Genomic DNA, 19,563 nt, shown 5'->3' on the forward strand with positions numbered 1-19,563 from the left:
GGAGAGTAGCCGCCTGAGATTGTCACCCGGCAGAACAGGCAGGTAGTTAGTAACTACCTGCTGGTAAATTCTTAGCCCTATACGAAAAAAAAAACAAAGTCCCGGACAATCCATTTAAAGATAGTAGGTGGTATAGTAAAGGTAATGAAGTATATTACTACAAAGATTCATTACTTTACAATCACTGATCAGTGATAAAAAAAAGTTAATTAATTAATGCACAGAAACAGGTAGGGAATTACTTTGGGGACTTACCAATGGACGGAGCTCTTAATAAGCATGACCTAGTGCTACTTGGACAATATGGGAATGAGACAGATAGTCTGATCTTTGTAAGGGGATATATGATTGCGTTATCCCAAATTAACTGAAGACCCTGTCTTGAATTTGTAAGCACATTTTATTATATTTATGTCTCAAATAAGGTGGAATATTTTGTTTTGGTTGTCCTGTCATGAATGTTAGTAAGACTTGTATACGAGTTACATCATAGGGTGCTATGGATATAACATTCTCATTCAGCTGACAAGGGCATCCCGCTTCGGCTGGATCAGTCTACTTGATCTGCTCTGAGGCAAGCCCTGTCTGTGAAATGCTATCTGCAGACGGAAAGGTGTAAACAGATCCAGATTTCTGAGCTTAAAACGAAGCATCATCATGAGCTATTTACAGCGTAACTACTGATTGGAGGAGCCTCCTCTGAGCTTTTTTAGGCCTATTTTACTCTAGAATTGGTGGAAAACAAGCAAAACCTTGTATTCTACTTATTCTTAACATGTTCAAGGTAAAGAGAGATGAGCAGTCAGCCGGTGATCTCCATCTTTCCAATTTTTTATAGCAACATGAAATCAAGGTAGGTTCACACAGCTGTTGAGCATTTTTGTTTCCCAGCATGTATCCAAATATATCCCATTGGAAAACTGATTGTGGATTTCGCTTCTGGTTTTCTATTGCAACAATTGTCGATCAGTGTATGAATAGTGGAGGATTCACCATCTTGACCTTCACTAATTCACAGAACGAAAGGAACCAGCCCCTTCACTGTATTACATGTCATAACAACATCCAATTGATTGTGGCTCTACTGCCCCCTATTCAAGTTAATTGGGCTGTGTATACTTGAGTTGTGGTACTGAGCATTGTTGCCCTTCAATCTACTAACTGATGGAGGTCTTAGCAATGAGACTTCCACTAATCATACATTGACAACCTGTCATAACAATAAGCTATAAGTATAATTTCCTGGATTGACACTTTAAGGGAGTTGTCCACTTCTTGGACAATCCCTTCTTAAATGTTGTAGTCCACGAGTAAAATAAAGATAAAAGAACTTGTATCCGTCTCCCGCATCTGTGCCCTTCTAGCAATGTTGCCTCTGTTCTGCCAGTGCTCGCATGACATTGTTCTGCCACTTGTGCCCTGCAGCCAATCAGCGGCTGCTGAAGGGCTTGAGTGTTCACACTTCTCTCTACCGAGACTTGGGTGTCTAGGGGCTAATCATCTGCTGCAGCCCATTAGCAGCAGATGATTAGCTGCAGTGCTCATAGTTACATAGTTTATAAGGCTGAAAAAAGACAAGCGTCCATCCAGTTCAGCCTATTTCTTGTGCACTGCAGCTATTCCGCAGCGTTGATCCAGGGGAAGGCAAAAAAAACCCATGCGGTATAGGCCAATTTACATCACTGAGGAAAAATTCACTTCCCGACTCCAATCTGGCAGTCAGATTAAATCCCTGGATTAATTAATTATCACTAAGTATAAGATGTAATTTTATTGTTCTCAAGAAAGGCATCCAGGCCTCTCTTGAACTCATTAAGTGAGTTGGACATCACCACTTCCTCTCCCAGAAAGTTCCAGAGTCTCACGGCTCTGACCGTAAAGAATCCCCTTCTATGCTGGTGCAGGAACCTCCTTTCCTCCAGACGCATAGTGTGCCCCCTCGTCTTTGTCACCATCCTTGGTATAAACAGGTCATGGGAGAGATCTCTGTACTGCCCCCTGATGTATTTATACATGTTTATGAGGTCTCCCCTAAGCCTTCTCTTTTCCAACGTAAATAGGCCTAATTTTGACAACCTCTCTGGGTATTCTAGTCCCTCCATTCCCTTTATTACCTTAGTCGCCCTCCTTTGTACCTTCTCTAGCTCCAATATGTCTTTCCTGAGCACCGGAGCCCAGAACTGTGCACAATATTCTAAGTGCGGCCTTACCAGGGCTTTATACAGAGGAAGAACAATGTTCTCATCATATGCCCCTATTCCTCTTCTGATGCATGCCATGACTCTATTTGCCTTCGCAGCTGCTGCCTGACACTGGGCACTCCAATTTAATTTGCTGTTAACCAAGACGCCCAGGTCCTTCTCCATGTCAGATTTCCCCAACGGTTTCCCATTTAATATGTATGGGTGACTAAAGTTTTTCTTTCCCATGTGCATGACCTTACATTTATCGGCATTGAACCCCATTTGCCATTTTTTGGCCCAACTCCCCAATTTATCTAAATCCTCCTGTAGCTGTGCCCTATCCTCATCTGTATTAACTACTTTGCTCACATGAGATAACAATGCCATGCGACTGCTGAGAGATCATCATTTTTGTTCATTTTATTTTGGGCTGTGCAGCATTTAAGAAAGGGTTTTCCAAGTAGTGGACAACCTCTTTCAGGCTGTCCTATAATTTAAAGAAGCACTCCTATCAATGTTTATCCTCTTAAAATATTGCAATCATCATATTATATACTGTATTTAACCCCTTTCCAACCCTTGCCGTATTAGTACGCACATTTGCGTACCCCCCGTTCAGTGAGGGCTGCTGCGCTGAGCCCTCACTGAACCGAGCACATGTCAGCTGATTCTTACAGCTGACATGTGCCCGCAACAGCCGCGGGTGGAATCGCGATCCACCCGCGGCTGTTAACATGTTAAATGCCGCTGTCAATCTACGACAGCGGCATTTAACGCGCGCTTCCGGGTTGCGTGTCATAAGCCCCGCCCATCGGCGACCCCGTCACGTGATCGCGGGTCACCAATGGGTGGGCATGACAACCCAGGATCTGCAGCAGACGCCTGTGGTTGTCATGATCTCGTTGCTATGAGCGCCACCTAGTGGTTGGCGCTCACAGCACAGGACCATTTCTGCTATATGCAGGGGATCTGCTGATCCCCTGTATGTAGCAGAGACAATCAGACAACTGCTGCTTCTAGTCTCCTATGGAGACTATTGAAGCATGCAGTAAGTGAAAAAAAAATGTTTTTAAAAATATAAAAAAAATATAAAAATTTAAATCACCCCCCTTTCGCCCCATTCAAAATAAAATATAAAAAAAAAAAACCCACATACACATATTTGGTATCGCCGCGTTCAGAATCGCCCCATCTATCAATATAAAAAAAGAATTAATCCGATCGGTAAACGGTGTAACGAGAAAAAAATTCTAAACGCCAGAATTACGTTTTTTGGTCGCCGCAAAATTGCAATAAAATGCAATAACGGGCGATCTACCCCAAAATGTTATCAATAAAAATGTCAGCCCGGCGCGCAAAAAATAAGCTCTCACCCAGCCCCAGATCACGAAAAATGGAGACGCTACAGGTCTCGGAAAATGGCGCTATTTTTTTTTAGTTTTTTTTACCACATTATGGAATTTTTTTTCACCACTTAAATATAAAATAACCTATACATGTTTGGTGTCTACAAACTTGTAATGACCTGGAGAATAAGAATGGCAGGTCAGTTTTAGCATTCAGTGAACGTGGTAAAAAAAATAAATAAAAAACAACTGTGGCATTGCACTTTTTTTACAATTTTACCGCACTTGGAATTTTTTTCCCGTTTTCCCATACACGATATGGTAAAACTAGTAATGGCGTTGAAAAGTACAACTTGTCCCGCAAAAAATAAGCCCTCACACGGCCATATTGTCCAAAAAATAAAGACGCTATGGCTCTGGGAACAAGGGGAGCAAAAAATGAAAAAGCAAAAACGACAAAACCCAAGGTTGCGAAGGGGTTAAAAGGTGTAAATCGATGGGGGCAGTATACTGTGCAATGTAGTGGACCACCTCTTTAAGCTATGTGGGATATGTGTAAACAAGTGAGTACAAACTTTTTCATATAACTGTAGCACTGTGTACTTACAATTGCTCATTTTGCCTTTCTACCCAACTAATTCTTCTCTTTTCCATTAGGTCTATGACATCACATGATTAAAAATAACTCAATTCTTGTAAGCTCTATACAGAAACAGGAAGTCTCTTTTCTCTGCATGAATCATCACTGCAAAAGTCACTGGAAGGGGGAGGTGCGGAGCAGCTGGGTCAGGAGTTGAAGAAGGAGATGACTCATGTGGGAAAAAGAGACTTCCTGTGTCAACATGGAGCTTAGAAGGATTCAGCTAGTCTGGAGGAGAAAAGAGAAGAGTTAGCTGGGTAGAAAGACAAAATGATCAATTGTAAGTACACAGTGCTATGTAACATGACTGCAATATATTATAGATAGCATGATACTGCGAGTCGGAGGATATGCTTGAAGCTACTTTTAGGAGGGCGGGAGCAGCATGGCACTATTCTGGGGAAAGGGGAGAGGTCTGGATGTGGTTCGCAAACCTCTCTCAGAGATGATTGTTGCTTTCCAGGTACAAAAGGTTGGGGAACATGGGACTAGAAGATCTGGTTGCCATCCATGTTTCAATTCATCCAAATGATGTTGTTTGTGCTTGAGGTCAGGCTCTGTGCAGGCCACCTCCTCTACACCTGGGGAGCACAGTTCACACCCCGGGGGCCACATGTTGCCAGTGATGGGGTTCTGTGTGGCCCACAACTATCTGGTGACATACATGCTTGTCTTTTAGTGGCTGCACCCATGTATTTTCCATGTTGGAGAGAAGGAGAGTTGCATGTAGTAGGGAAGCAGGGCAAGGTAAATAGTAATAGCGTATGGACCTCTTTGGGTTCCCTATATATTTGCAGACTGGGTGTCTCCTGACTCCTATGTGACACTCTTGTGAAGACCAGATGTAGTGAAAAGTCAGCAATGCGTCTGTGCAGCTATTTTGAATGTAGTTTTACAGAAGTAGTAGAGAAACACAGCTTCTTCAGCAATTCACGTGAACAAAAATAGATGCAAGTTCTCTTCCTTTCTATAGTGTGAATGGAGAAAGGGTTGAGACATCGGTCATACATTTCTGACCTATATTTTCACTATACCATAAATGTCTTATAAATGGTAATATCTTTTTATATTGGGACTGGTTCAATCTGAGATTGTGGCCCTCATTCAGGCTGTGCCTCCCTGCTCTACATGTTGTGAAAGTTGTTTTTATTATTATTCTTTTGTTTATTTCTTTTTTCTTTTTCTGTAAAGGTTTTTTAGGAGTCAGTTTTCCATATAACTTTAAAAATGATGGTATAAAAGTACAATTCAAACACCAATAAAAAATGCATATTAAAAGTTTTTTGTTGTTGGATGCACGCAGGGAATAAATCAACTATATTCGAGTTTCCTAAGAACAGAACTGTGTCCTGTAAATCTTAATAGGAGCACTCCTTTGAGTGTCCATAAAGTTTTCCTTCCTGGCATTTATGAACCATGTAATTACCAAAGATGGCTCGGAGCATCACATTTCTAGGATGTAATAAACTTAAATCTGAACTTTACTATAACTTTTTCTAACACACCTATCTTGGTTTAGATCCTAATGTATCCTGCTAATAAAATGTCATCATTCAACATCGTTATAGGCTTAAAGTAAAGAGTATTTTTTTATACAAACTAAACAGTATTATTGATGTGAAATAAGCCAATTATTTTAGTATTTTGATGAAAATACTGATCTGAATGCCGTGTGCCGTCACACCTTAATTTGAAAGAAAAATTAAATATATTATATGAGAACCTGCCTTCTGGTACGTGCAGTGGAAATGTTATGAAGCAGCTCATACCATTAGTGTATTCATATCTTTTTTGCTTTCTGAGTTATATGTTTGGAGTATTTCCTCCAATGCAACGCTGTGATATATTCTACTCTATACGTTTACATAGCAAACAGGCTTCCATTGTAGAAAACTTTTTCTTACCCAATGACAAATCTTATGCCAAAATAACATTCTTCACAGTCTCTGTTGGGGCTCTTTATGTAGATTCATTTTAGACGTAAACATCTAAACATTATGGAAGCATATAAAAAACCCAAACAACTCGAAGAACAGCACGTATATAATTACGCTGGTAGGTGGAAAAGAAAAAAAGGAGTCACACATCAATTCAGGTACAACATGGGTCTGTGTTACAAATATGTCATTGTTTATGAAAAGTAACATTCATATAATCATTTAGAATTAAAGCAAGATAAAAAGAGTCTTCCCAAATCATAAGTAACATATGGACATAAAATATCAATCCTCAAGTCAATGGAAGAAGACAGCCATGTAGGCAAAATCCTATATGTTTATTTTAAACAGGACCTTTCACCAAATTTTTCATGTTGTATTGGGCCACACAATGTAATAGTCACTGCAGAGCAGAACAAAACATTTTTTTGTTTTGTCTTTTATCTTGTTTCGCTGTAGCAGAGATATTAGCAATCAAAGTATTTGGCAACTAATCTGTTAGCTTTTGTTAAGTCCAAGTGGGTTTTATCAGACAGTTTTAACTGGGGGCGTGTACTTCTTCTCCCTGTATGATGCTAAGCAATCATAAGCAGGCAGCAACACACTAAAGAAGAACACGCCCCTCCAATAGCTTATGGAAGATGTCTCAGTGTGTGAAATGTAATGATATAGACCTGATCTCCTGTCTACCATCCTGCATAATTACAAAGTGCTGAGAGTAGTGCACAGATGACTATCTTCTTTCAGATAAGGCTCTAGCAGTCAGTGTGGGGGCAGGGGCCGCATAGCCTAGTTTATCTATCTCCCATTACAAACTTTTCTAGCATATCTCTTCCTCTCATAGCAATGTCACCTCTGCTGTACCTCCCCTCCCCCTTGTCTGTGCAGAGATAAGGGTTCAAAGGTGCCAGTATCCCACTTATTTCTGTTGTGTTCACAGCAACTTGTAATTGCTTTGCAATGAGCGCAGAGCAGGCTACTCCTGTGTAAGACATATAATGACAGTCTGTTCGGCTCATATAATAACCTTATCTGAAAGGGGCTACTCATTTGTACTCTACTTCCAGCACTATCTAATCATGCAGAAAGTTAGAGCAGGAGATCTATCATTACATCTCACACACTGAGACTCCTGCACTAAAGCCCCCGTCTCACATAGCGAGATCGCTAGCAAGATCGCTGCTGTGTCACGGTTTTGGTGACGCAACAGCGACCTCACCAGCGATGTCGCTATGTGTGACACTTTGCAGCGATCAGGCCCCTGCTGTGAGGTCGCTGATCGCTGCAAAGTGTCCTGGACCATTTTTTGGTCGTTGCCCTCCCACTGGTCAGCACACATCGCTGTGTGTGACCAGCGGGAGCAGCGATCAGGCTGGTAACCATGGTAAATATCGGGTTACTAGGGGCACACGCGCACCTAGTAACCCGTTGTTTACCATGGTTACCACTCTGCTACAGTGAGCGGGAGGTTACCGCTCACTTTAGCAGGCTGGTAACCATGATAAACATCGGGTTACTAGGGGCACACGCGCACCTAGTAACCCGTTGTTTATCAAGGTTACGAGCCTGCTAAAGTGAGCGGTAACCTCCCGCTCACTGTAGCAGAGTGGTAACCATGGTAAACATCGGGTTACTAGGTGCGCGTGTGCCCCTAGTAACCCGATGTTTATCATGGTTACCAGCCTGCTAAAGTGAGCGGTAACCTCCCGCTCACCGTAGCAGAGTGGTAACCATGGTAAACAACAGGTTACTAGGTGCGCGTGTGCCCCTAGTAACCCGATGTTTACCATGGTTACCAGCCTGCTCCTGCTTCAGCAGCAGGCTGGTAACCAGGAGCAGGACATCGTGGAAAGATTCTTTCCACGATGTCGCTGCTCCCCTGATCGTTGGTGAGCCTGCCTATTTGACAGCTCACCAGCGACCACATAGCGACGCAGCAACGATCCCTGACAGGTCATATCGTTGTCGGGATCGTTGCAGCGTCGCTAAGTGTGACGGGGCCTTAAGCTATTGAGGAGGTTCGTTCCTGTTCTCCGGTGTGTTAGTTGTGTTGCTGCCTGCTTATGATTGTTCAGCATTATACAGGGAGAATACACTCCCCCCCCCACTGTGAAAGCTATCTGATAACACCCACTTGGATGTAATGAAAGTTAACTAACTAGGTGCCAAAAACTTTGATTGCTAATATCTCCGCAATGGAGAGGCAAAAATAAAAAAACAAAAATGTTTTATCCCACTCTGCAGTCACTATTACATCATGTGTCTAGATTAACATGAAAAATTTGGCGAAAGGTCCTTTTTAAAGTAAGACTCCAGTGTTTTTTTTTATTTTAGCACTGGAGTGGTATCACTAATGTCTGTTCCCTATGTGTAGTAGAATACTTATTCAGCATCATCTTCTGCTGTTCCCGGCACTACTCCAGTTCACGTGACTGGGGATGTGACTAGCCATATTGTTCCTGTGTTCGCAGGGTAGACCTGAACTCACTTCTCAATGTAAAGCCCCTGTCTCACATAGCGAGATCGCTAGCGAGATCGCTGCTGTGTCACGGTTTTGGTGCCGCAACAGCTACCTCACCAGCGATGTCGCTATGTGTGACACTTTGCAGCGATCAGGCCCCTGCTGTGAGGTCGCTGATCGCTGCAAAGTGTCCTGGACCATTTTTTGGTCGTTGCCCTCCCGCTGGTCAGCACACATCGCTGTGTGTGACCAGCGGGAGCAGCGATCAGGCTGGTAACTATGGTAAACATCGGGTTACTAGGGGCACACGCGCACCTAGTAACCCGTTGTTTATCATGGTTACGAGCCTGCTAAAGTGAGCGGTAACCTCCCGCTCACCGTAGCAGAGTGGTAACCATGATAAACAACGGGTTACTAGGTGCGCGTGTGCCCCTAGTAACCCGATGTTTACCATAGTTACCAGCCTGCTCCTGCTTCAGCAGGCTGGTAACCGGAGCAGGACATCGTGGAAAGATTCTTTCCACGATGTCGCTGCTCCACTGATCGTTGGTGAGCCTGCCTATTTGACAGCTCACCAGCGACCACATAGCGACGCAGCAACGATCCCTGACAGGTAGTATCGTTGTCTGGATCGTTGCAGCGTCGCTTAGTGTGACGGGGCCTTAAGGCTATGAGACTCAGAACAAGGCCAGACCGAGGCTTTCATAGACTTACATTGAAAGCTACTGTTCATTAGCTATGACTTCCAGCCAGTCACAGCTACGGTCACCATATGGCACAGTGACCGCAGCGGTGCCAGCACTAGTAGAAGACAGTGACGGGTAAGTATTTTACTACACATAGAGAACAATTATTAATGATACCACTCTGGTACTGAAATAAAAAAAATACATGGGAGTGGTGCTTTAATGGAAAATGATCATTCGTGTTTAGTCCTTCAATATCCATAACTGTTTCATGACTCTTGGAGCAAGAGTGCGTACAAGCTATATGTTCTATTAGTTGCCATAATACATAGAAGAAAAACGGAGAGAAAAATACTCAGTGTAATTGAATGTGTGAATATTAAAAGTTATTATCAATGAACCAATAAAGTACAACTCCTAAAATGTACTCACTTGTTTACATATATCCCACATATCTTAAAGAGGTGGTCCACTACATTGTATACTGCCCCCATCAATTTACACCTTTTAAATAAGTCTTTGTAAATACCTTCTGCTTCCATATGTCCCTGTGAGAGGTGCTATCGCTAACCGCTCAGTCGTAACTAGTGTTGAGCGATACCTTCCGATATCGGGAAATATTGGATCGGATTGGATTGGACCGATACCCAAAAAATATCGGATATCGCCGATTCCGATACCGGAAACCAATGCAAGTCAATGGGACACAAATATCGGAATGAAATTAAAAAACCCTTTCTTTCCTTGTAGGTTAATTCTACATGAAGGAAAACAACTAAGAATAATGTAGAATGTATTACATGAAAAGCCGGCAATTCAGCAGCAGCATACACCGGTACCGACAATTTAGAACAGAAAGAATAGAGCATCACACATAGATTAGATCAGGGGTGGGCAATTAATTTTCCCGAGGGGCCACATGAGAGACTGTGACTGTTGGGGAGGGCCGAACCAATAGGCTGAAATTAATTCTGCTCAATATTAATATTAACATATTAATTTTAATTATTATTATTAATGATTACATAAATATGAATTGTGTAACTTAATATTGAGCAGAATTAAGTGTGCTGACATCCCCCTATATACAGCTTGAGCCCCCACACAGCCTCTCTATATACAGCATGAGCCCTACACAGCCCCCCATGTCCATTATGAGTCCCACACAGCCCCACAAGGCCAGCATGAGCCCCACACAGCCCCCCCATGTTCAGCATGAGCCCCACACAGCCCCGCCCATGTTCAGCATGAGCCCCACACAGCCAACCCGTGTCCTGCATGATCCCCACACAGCCCCACTGTGTCCAGCATGAGCCCCACACAGCCCCCCCATGTCCAGCATGAGCCCCACACAGCCCCCCCGTGGCCAGCATGAGCCCCACACATCCCTCCCGTGTCCAGCATGAGCCCCACACAGCCCCCTCATGTCCAGCATGAGCCTCACACAGCCCCCTCATGTCCAGTATGAGAGCCCAAGAGCCTCCCCAGTGTCCAGCATGACAGCCCTCCCCAGTGTCCAGCATGACAGCCCTCCCTAGTTTCCAGTATGACAGCCCTCCTTAGTGTCCAGCATTAAAGCCTCCCAGTGCCCAGCATTAAAGCCCCCCAGTTTCCAGTATGAGAGCACCCCTGTGTCCAGCATGACAGCCCTCCTTATTGTCCAGCATGAGAGCCCCCCAGTGTCTCCAGCATGACAGCCCTCCCCAGTGTCCAGCCTGACAGCCCTCCCCAGTGTCCAGCATGACAGCCCCCCCTGTGTCCAGCATGACAGCCCCCCCTGTGTCCAGCATGAGAGCCCCTCTGTGTCCAGCATGAGAGAGCCCCTCTGTGTCCAGCATGAGAGCCCCCCCCTGTGTCCAGCATGAGAGCCTCCCTGTGTCCAGCATGAGAGCCCCCCTGTGTTCAGCCTGAGAGTACCCCCCCTGTGTCCAGCATTAAAGCCCCCCCTTCGTCCAGCATGAGAGTGCCCCCCCTGTGTCCATCATTAAAGCCCCCCCTATGTCCAGCATATACTTACCTCACTCCCTGTTCCCCTGGCGCTCCTGTCTGAGAAGCACCGACTCTCCGCAGTGCACAGGCTGACGCCATCGCGTCAGCTGTTTCTAATGCTGATTGATGGAAGAGCGAGGTAGTGGCCCCTCCTCCACCAATGCATTCACAGCGGATTGAGACCGCGGATTGAGACAGCGGTGACGGCGTGTGGGCGGGCAGTGACGGCGGGCAGTGACGGCATGTGTGTGAGCTGGGAAGGGCATAGTGCGGCCCGTGGGCCACTGTTATCAGCCCCTTGGCAGTCTTGGTCCACGGGCCAGACTGGAACAGCCAGAGGGCCGAATGTGGCCCGCGGGCCGCACTTTGCCCAAGTCTGGATTAGATAGATAGAAACATGTCAGTCACATATATAAGAAGTACAGTGATAGTGTTGATTACTGTACTTGTCATTTAGTGTTAAAATAAAGGATTTATTAAAAAAAAAATTGGCGTGGGGTTCCCCGTAATTTTAGTCTCTAGCGGAGGTTAAGCAGACGGCTGGGGCAGATGTTTGAAGCCTGGGAAGGGGGTAATACCCGCGGAGCTTCCCAGGCTACTAATATCAGCCCCCAGCTGAATACCTAGCCTTTACTAGCTATTAAAATGGGGGACCCCCCAAAAGATGACGTGGGGTCCCCCCTATTTTAATAGCTAGCAAAGGGTAGGCAGACAGCTGGGGGCTGATATTGATAGCCCAGGAAGGGTGCCATGAATATTGGCCCCCTCCCAGGCTAGAAACACCAGCTGTCAGCCGCCCCAGAAATGGCGCATCCATAGGATGCGCCAATTCTGGCACTTAGCCTCGCTCTTCCCACTGCCCTGTAGCGGTGGCAGTGGGGTAATAGGGCTGGGGTTGATGTCAGCGTATAATGCCAGCTGACATCAAGCCCAGGTTAGTAATGGAGAGGCGTCTATAAGACACCTCCATTACTAACCCCATAGTCAAAGTTAAAAAAAAACACAACATCCAGAATAAAGTCCTTTAATTGAAATAAACACACAATTCTTTATTGTTCTAAATTAAACCATACTTACTATCACGTCCATTCCAGCTGAAGCCAATGTCTTCTGCAATAAAAGTAAAATAATAAAGCAACCTCATCTTTACCTTTCCATGGTTCCCAGAATGGCTCCAGCTCTGCTACATTCACATGACAGGCTGGATCGCAGCCAAAAGCTGCCATCCAGCTTGCCATGCCGCAGACACTGAGAAGCGCAGGCATGCTTGCGCTCCTCAGTGTCTGGCTGTGACGGCATCCAGATGAGCCGAGTTCATGTCCAATTAACACAGCTCACCTCATGCACGTCACTGACAGCGTGGGAAAATTCTCCTGCGCTTGCCGTGAGCGCAGGAGAATTCTCTCACAGCAAGCGCAGGAGAATTTTCCCACGCTGTCAGTGACGTGCATGAGGTGAGCTGAGTCCATTGGACATGATCTCGGCTCATCTGGATGCCGTCACAGCCAGACACTGAGGAGCGCAAGCATACCTGCGCTTCTCAGTGTCTGCGGCATGGCCAGCTGGATGGCAGTTTTCGGCTGCGATCCAGCCTGTCATGTGAATGTAGCAGAGCTGGAGCCGTCCTGGGAACTATGGAAAGGTAAGGATGAGGTTGCTTTATTATTTAACTTTTATTGCAGAAGACATTGGCTTCAGCTGGAATGGGCGTGATGGTAAGTATGGTTTAATTTAGAACATTAAAAAATTGTGTGTTTATTTCAATTAAAGGACTTTATTCTGGGTGTTGTGTTTTTTTTAAATGCTTTACTAGAAATTCATGGCGGTCATGTCTAATATTGGCGTAACCCCATGAATTTCTGGCTTAGGGCCAGCTGATAATACCAAGCTGGCCCTAACCCCTTTATTACCCAGTGAGCCACCGCACCAGGGCCCTGGATGAGTTGGGTACAGCGCCAGAAGTACAGCGCCAGAAGATGGCGCTTCTATGAACGCGCCATTTTCTGGGGTGGCTGCGGACTGCAATTTGCAGCGGGGGGGGGCCCAGAAAGCTTGGGCCTCCCTGCGCTGCGGATTCCAGCCCCCAGCTGCCTAGTTGTACCTGGCTGGACACAAAAATAGGGCGAAGCCCCACGTATTTTTTTTTTAATTATTTCATGAAATTCATGAAATAATTTAAAAAAAATTGACGTGGGGCTTCGCCCTATTTTTGTGTCCAGCCAGGTACAGCAGGCAGGAATGGGCTGCCCCCAACCACCAGCTGCCTATTTGTACCTGGCCGGACACAACAATATAGGGAAGCCCTTTTTTTTAAATTATTTCATGAAATAATTTAAAAAAAAAATACGTGGGGCTTCGCCCTATTTTTGTGTCCAGCCAGGTACAACTAGGCAGCTGGGGGCTGGAATCCGCAGCGCAGGGAGGCCCAAGCTTTCTGGCCCCCCCCGCTGCAAATTGCAGTCCACAGTCACCCCAGAAAATGGCACGCTCATAGAAGCGCCATCTTCTGGCGCTGTACCCAATTCATCCAGGGCCCTGGTGCGGTGGCTCACTGGGTAATAAAGGGGTTAGGGCCAGCTTGGTATTATCAGCTGGCCCTAAGCCAGAAATTCATGGGGTCACGCCAATATTAGACATGACCACCATGAATTTCTAGTAAAGTATTTTAAAAAAAACACAACATCCAGAATAAAGTCCTTTAATTGAAATAAACACACAATTTTTTAATGTTCTAAATTAAACCATACTTACCATCATGCCCATTCCAGCTGAAGCCAATGTCTTCTGCAATAAAAGTAAAATAATAAAGCAACCTCATCCTCACCTTTCCATGGTTCCCAGGACGGCTCCAGCTCTGCTACATTCACATGACAGGCTGGATCGCAGCCGAAAGCTACCATCCAGCTTGCCATACCGCAGACACTGAGAAGCGAAGGCATGCTTGCGCTCCTCAGTGTCTGGCTGTGACGGCATCCAGATGAGCCGAGATCATGTCCAATGAACTCAGCTCACCTCATGCACGTCACTGACCGCGTGGGAAAATTCTCCTGCGCTTGCGCTTGCCGTGAGCGCAGGAGAATTCTCTCACGCTCACCGCATGCGCAGGAGAATTCTCCCACGCTGTCAGTGACGTGCATGAGGTGAGCTGAGTTCATTGGACATGATCTCGGCTCATCTGGATGCCGTCACAGCCAGACACTGAGGAGCGCAAGCATGCCTGCGCTTCTCAGTGTCTGCGGCATGGCAAGCTGGATGGCAGCTTTCGGCTGCGATCCTGCCTGTCATGTGAATGTAGCAGAGCTGGAGCTGTCCTGGGAACCATGGAAAGGTAAGGATGAGGTTGCTTTATTATTTTACTTTTATTGCAGAAGACATTGGCTTCAGCTGGAATGGGCATGATGGTAAGTATGGTTTAATTTAGAACATTAAAAAATTGTGTGTTTATTTCAATTAAAGGACTTTATTCTGGGTGTTGTGTTTTTTTTTTTTAACTTTGACTATGGGGTTAGTAATGGGGGTGTCTTATAGACGCCTCTCCATTACTAACCTGGGCTTGATGTCAGCTGGCATTATAAGCTGACATCAACCCCAGCCCTATTACCCCACTGCCACCGCTACAGGGCAGTGGGAAGAGCGAGGCTAAGTGCCAGAATTGGCGCATCCTATTGATGCGCCATTTCCGGGGCGGCTGACGGCTGGTGTTTCTAGCCTGGGAGGGGGCCAATATTCATGGCACCCTTCCTGGGCTATTAATATCAGCCCCAAGCTGTGTGCCTACCCTTTGCTAGCTATTAAAATAGGGGGGACCCCACGTCATTTTTTTGGGGGATCCCCCATTTTAATAGCTAGTAAAGGCTAGGTATTCAGCTGGGGGCTGAAATTAGTAGACTGCGAACCTCTGTGGGTATTACCCCCTTCCCAGGCTTCAAACATCTGCCCCAGCCGTCTGCTTAACCTCCGCTAGAGACTAAAATTACGGGGAACCGCACGCCAATTTTTTTTTTAATAAATCCTTTATTTTAACACTAAATGACAAGTACAGTAATCAACACTATCACTGTGCTTATTATATATGTGACTGACATGTTTCTATGTATCTAATCTATGTGTGATGCTCTATTCTTTCTGTTCTAAATTGTCGGGTACTGATGCTGAATTGCCGCCAGCTTTTTTAAAGAGAGTGTCTTCTGAGCAGTTTGTCAGCTTTTGGACACCTTTGAAGGTGTTTTCTATGTGTTTTTATTTGCCTGCCATTGGTTTTAACTGTGTTCGACGGTGTTCGACAGTGTTCTAAAGTGTTCGACGAACAGTTCCACGAACATCCCGGTGTTCGACGAACCGAACCCGAACACTACGGGGGAGGCTCAACACTAGTCATGTCCAATGAACTCGGCTCACCTCATGCACGTCACTGACAGCGTGGGAAAATTCTCCTGCGCTTGCCGTGAGCGCAGGAGAATTCTCTCACGCTGGGATGGCATTCTGATGACAGGCTGGATCGCAGCTGTGCGCTGCCATCCAGCTTGTCATCCTTCAGAGACACTGCAGAGCGCAGGCATTATGGGAACTTCCGATTCCGGTATTCGATATTCTAAAAGTATCGGAACTCAGTATCGGAACTCCGATACCGCGAATATCGGTCGATACCCGATATTTCAGTATCGGAATGCTCAACACTAGTCGTAACATGTGACCCCGGCTGCAGCCGCCGCTGAGATCCGCTGATGTCACGTCAACTTCCGGACTTTCTTGGTTCACGCAGGTGTGACCCAGTGGCACGCATCCCACATGATTAACTGGGCTGTGGGCGGCGTTTCACCATACGTCACAGCCCAGTATCCAGCGCGTGCTTGTGTCTAATGAAAGAAGAGGAGAGAGGGAAAGCGTGCGCTTTATACTGGGTTAAACGCCGCCCACAGCCCAGTTAATCGGGGGTGCGTGCCATTGGGTCACGCCTGGGTGAATCCAGCAAATCCAGAAGTTGACGTGACATCAGCGGATGTCAGCTGTGGCGGCAGCCGGGTTTTCGTGATGCGGACTGAGCGGTCAGTGATAGCGCCGCTCACAGGCTCATATGGAAGCTGAAGGTATTTACAACCATACTTAGTTAAAAAGGTGTAAATTGATGGGGACATTACACAGTGTAGTGGATCACCTCTTTAAAGGAGTTTTCCAGTTAAAGCAAGTTATCACCTATTCATTGGATAGGTGATAACTTGCTGATCAGTGGGTGTCCCAGTCTGGACCTATACCACACCATTCATCAGATTGGTCATTTTTATCCCTGACAGCAAACTTTTATCCCCATTACAAAATGGCGTGGCAGGTCATATGCCCACCCACTCCATTTTTTCCTCATGGTTCAACCAAGAAAAACAAAGCACAGCACTCTGCAGCCCCATAAGGATTACATGGAGCGGAGGATGAGCATGTACGCTGCTGCTCACTCCAAACAGTGATAAAAGTTCCCACTTCTGCTGATCGGCGTGGGTCCCAGTGATCAGACTCCTATTGATCAAAAGTTATCGCCTTTCCTGTGAATAGGTGACAACCTGTTTTCACCTGAGAACTGCTTTAAAGTAGTGTCTATGCACAAACTCTGCAAGTGCTACATACAACTTCTCTCCACTGTTGTTTTGATGGGGGTGATGGGATCGTGGAATTTAGACCCTCACTAATCTAATATTTATCACCTATTCATTGTTGAGTGAGAAATGTTGATGGTTGGATTAAGACTTGAAAGTATATATAGATTTATCTAAATGATACAATCTGAGAAACAAGTGGATTCAGCAAAAAGACAAACCACCATTGCTCCTAATGTCATCAAGTACGATCAGTCATAACCATTATTGTTAGGAACAGATTTTTCAATGACTATTTTATACTGCATGATTGACAATGTATTGTTCTGATTGGCAATAAGCCCTTTCTAATACATTGTTATGCTGGAATCCCCTTTGTAAAAACTGCATGCATAACAATTGACTCTTCTCCTGTGAACATCAGGCTGCATGTGAACAGAGCTTGACCCCTGCAGTAAGCTGAAGCACAGCCTGCTACTACCTTAGCATAAAGAACGACTTACTGTAGACATGTTGTGTAGAATAAAAATGGGAGGAGAGAATATGCCAAGGAGTGAGGAGAGGAAAACTATTCTTGGGAATGAGAGTGGAGCAAAAATAGGGACTGAGAAGAGAGGTCTGCGAAGATGCATATTTCCTATTCCCATCATATTCTGCAAGTCAATAGGGCAAACGAACCACAGGCAACCACTACTGCGGTGGTTGCCTGTGGTTCATTTCGCCTATTGACTTGCAAAATATGGTGTATAGTGTTTTGATGTAGTTTAGGACTGCACAACAATTTTATGATGCAGTCAAATAATGAAAAATTGATTAATATATTTCTATCTTCTACATGCAAACTGTGCCCTTATAAGCTTGAGTTTTGGGTGTTTGGTAATTTTGTGTGGATATTATGCATTTTTATTGAATGCATTAAAAACTTGGGATATTCCCAAGATAGTAAGTTACCCCTTATCCATAGAATAGGAATAATTTACTAATGAGTGTCGATAAGACCGTTTGGACCACCAGTAAACTTAAGAACGTGGCTCTGAAACCTGGGAAGCCCCACCTTGAATGGAGAGGAGGGGTGCAAGCTCGACATCCACTATATTCATTGTCAATGAGTCTGCTGGAGAAAGCTAAGAACAGCGCTCCACTATTTCTGGCAGTTCCCTAGACAAAGGAGCAGAAGTTGATCATCTGCACCCCTGCGCCATTCAAGACAGTGCTCTGCGTAGCCACTTCTTCCCGAGGTCCAGAGTCTCCATTCTCAGGATCATGGGGTGTCCCTGTAGCATAACGGTTTGATATCTTGGGGATAACCCTTTAAGTTGGCATACTATTCTCTTTGAGTAATTACTATATAATTAGCAGTGTATTATTGATATATTAAACAAGACGTAGCTACTTATTTTCCAACAAAAGTCCTAAACACAATCTAAATTTAAGTTTGATCTTGTCACGATTTGATGTAGATCATTCCCATTTTCTTGTGTTACCTATTCTACACCAAAGACTATTCATTTTGCCCTTACAGACTAAAGCATAACTCTTACACTGATGTAAAATTTATAACAGGGCCTCTCAAATGTCACATGCTATTTTAGGATAGACCTCCTAAGCCATCAGGACCAAGATGTGACTGCAACCCTTTCATTTACCAAAGATCTACATCCTAGTTCTCCGTCCACAAACACTGACAATAGCAAAGAAATAATATACGGTATATTTTGGAATTTTACTTACCCTAGAGATAACTAGAGGCTGATTAAAATCTACGCCCCCAGTCAATCTAAATCCCCAAGGAGCAGGTCCAGGTAGGACCAAATTTTGTGGCATTTTTCTCTCCCTGTTAGAAGATTTACTGATGTAAAGAAAGAAAAAACAATGAAAGAAAAAAGTCTCAGATCCAGAGTCCAAAAGATTATAGCCTCCTTCAAGCTGCAGCTGGAAGAACAGCTCAACTCCCTGATTCCTAATGATCTTCTCTTTATGCTTTTACTCAGACAGACGTCACAGCCTCGAATGGAGACCGAGGGAGAAGAGAGTATGAGTGGAGGAGAATGAACAGAGGGAGGGAAAAGAAAGACAGCGAGGGATGTGTTCGGGAGCTGACATTCCTAAACCTTAAGATACTTCAGCTATTACAGCTGCAGTATATTAACTCTTAAATTAGCCAGACAACATGTATTCATTCAGGTTCAGGGCTGTTGCATAATGTGAACAATCAAATGATATGTAGATAGTTGCCAGAACCTGGATAATTATATATAATTTAATACTTTGGATTATCCAATGTTTCATTTTAAGTACCTACACTTATTAAAGATTTTTTTGCAATATCATTCTTCAGGAGCGCACCGCTCCCCAGCCTCCTGGCTTCCTGCTTGCTGGGTGTGGGGGGGACAGTGTGCTCCTGATTTATTGTCAGTTTGGACCAGAACCATTGTCTGGCTGCTGGCCTGAACTGTATACTTTTCAATAATGCAAGCAGAGACAGCTTTTCCTCTGCAGCATTGGAGGAGAACAGAGGCATTTAAGCTGGGTGGATTCAGTGATCCTGTTAGCCTCAGTGCAGGGATTACAAGCTTTGCAAGAAAGAGCTTGTGAGTGCTGCACTAGGAGACCAACCACCCCTGTAGTGACAAGCAGTAAACAATAAATTTAAAAATCCCTTTGTTCTTGAGGATGGAGAAGATTTTAATGACAAATAAATTGCAAAGTTGCTTTTTTCCAAGCACGTTGTAATTT

The 19,563-nt window shown here is 44.8% G+C and overlaps 1 protein-coding gene across 3 annotated transcripts in view; it reads right to left on the minus strand.

Annotated features, from left to right (window-relative positions):
* The window catches only part of PDLIM3 (PDZ and LIM domain 3), an 83,960-nt gene extending 65,088 nt beyond the window's left edge, over window positions 1–18,872 (minus strand). The window contains exon 1 of one of the 3 annotated variants that reach the window (XM_073645317.1): window positions 18,559–18,872. In XM_073645317.1, the coding sequence (XP_073501418.1) occupies window positions 18,559–18,651 (93 nt within the window). In that variant the 5' untranslated portion in view covers window positions 18,652–18,872. The remainder of the gene's footprint in view (window positions 1–18,558) is intronic. The other 2 variants (XM_073645316.1, XM_073645318.1) reach the window with 2 other exon arrangements.
* Window positions 18,873–19,563: the final 691 nt, after the last annotated feature.

The sequence above is a fragment of the Phyllobates terribilis genome, unplaced genomic scaffold, assembly GCF_046119375.1.
Source record: "Phyllobates terribilis strain yellow unplaced genomic scaffold, ASM4611937v1 Scaffold_1__5_contigs__length_1240528914, whole genome shotgun sequence".
Classification (NCBI taxonomy): Eukaryota; Metazoa; Chordata; class Amphibia; order Anura; family Dendrobatidae; genus Phyllobates; species Phyllobates terribilis.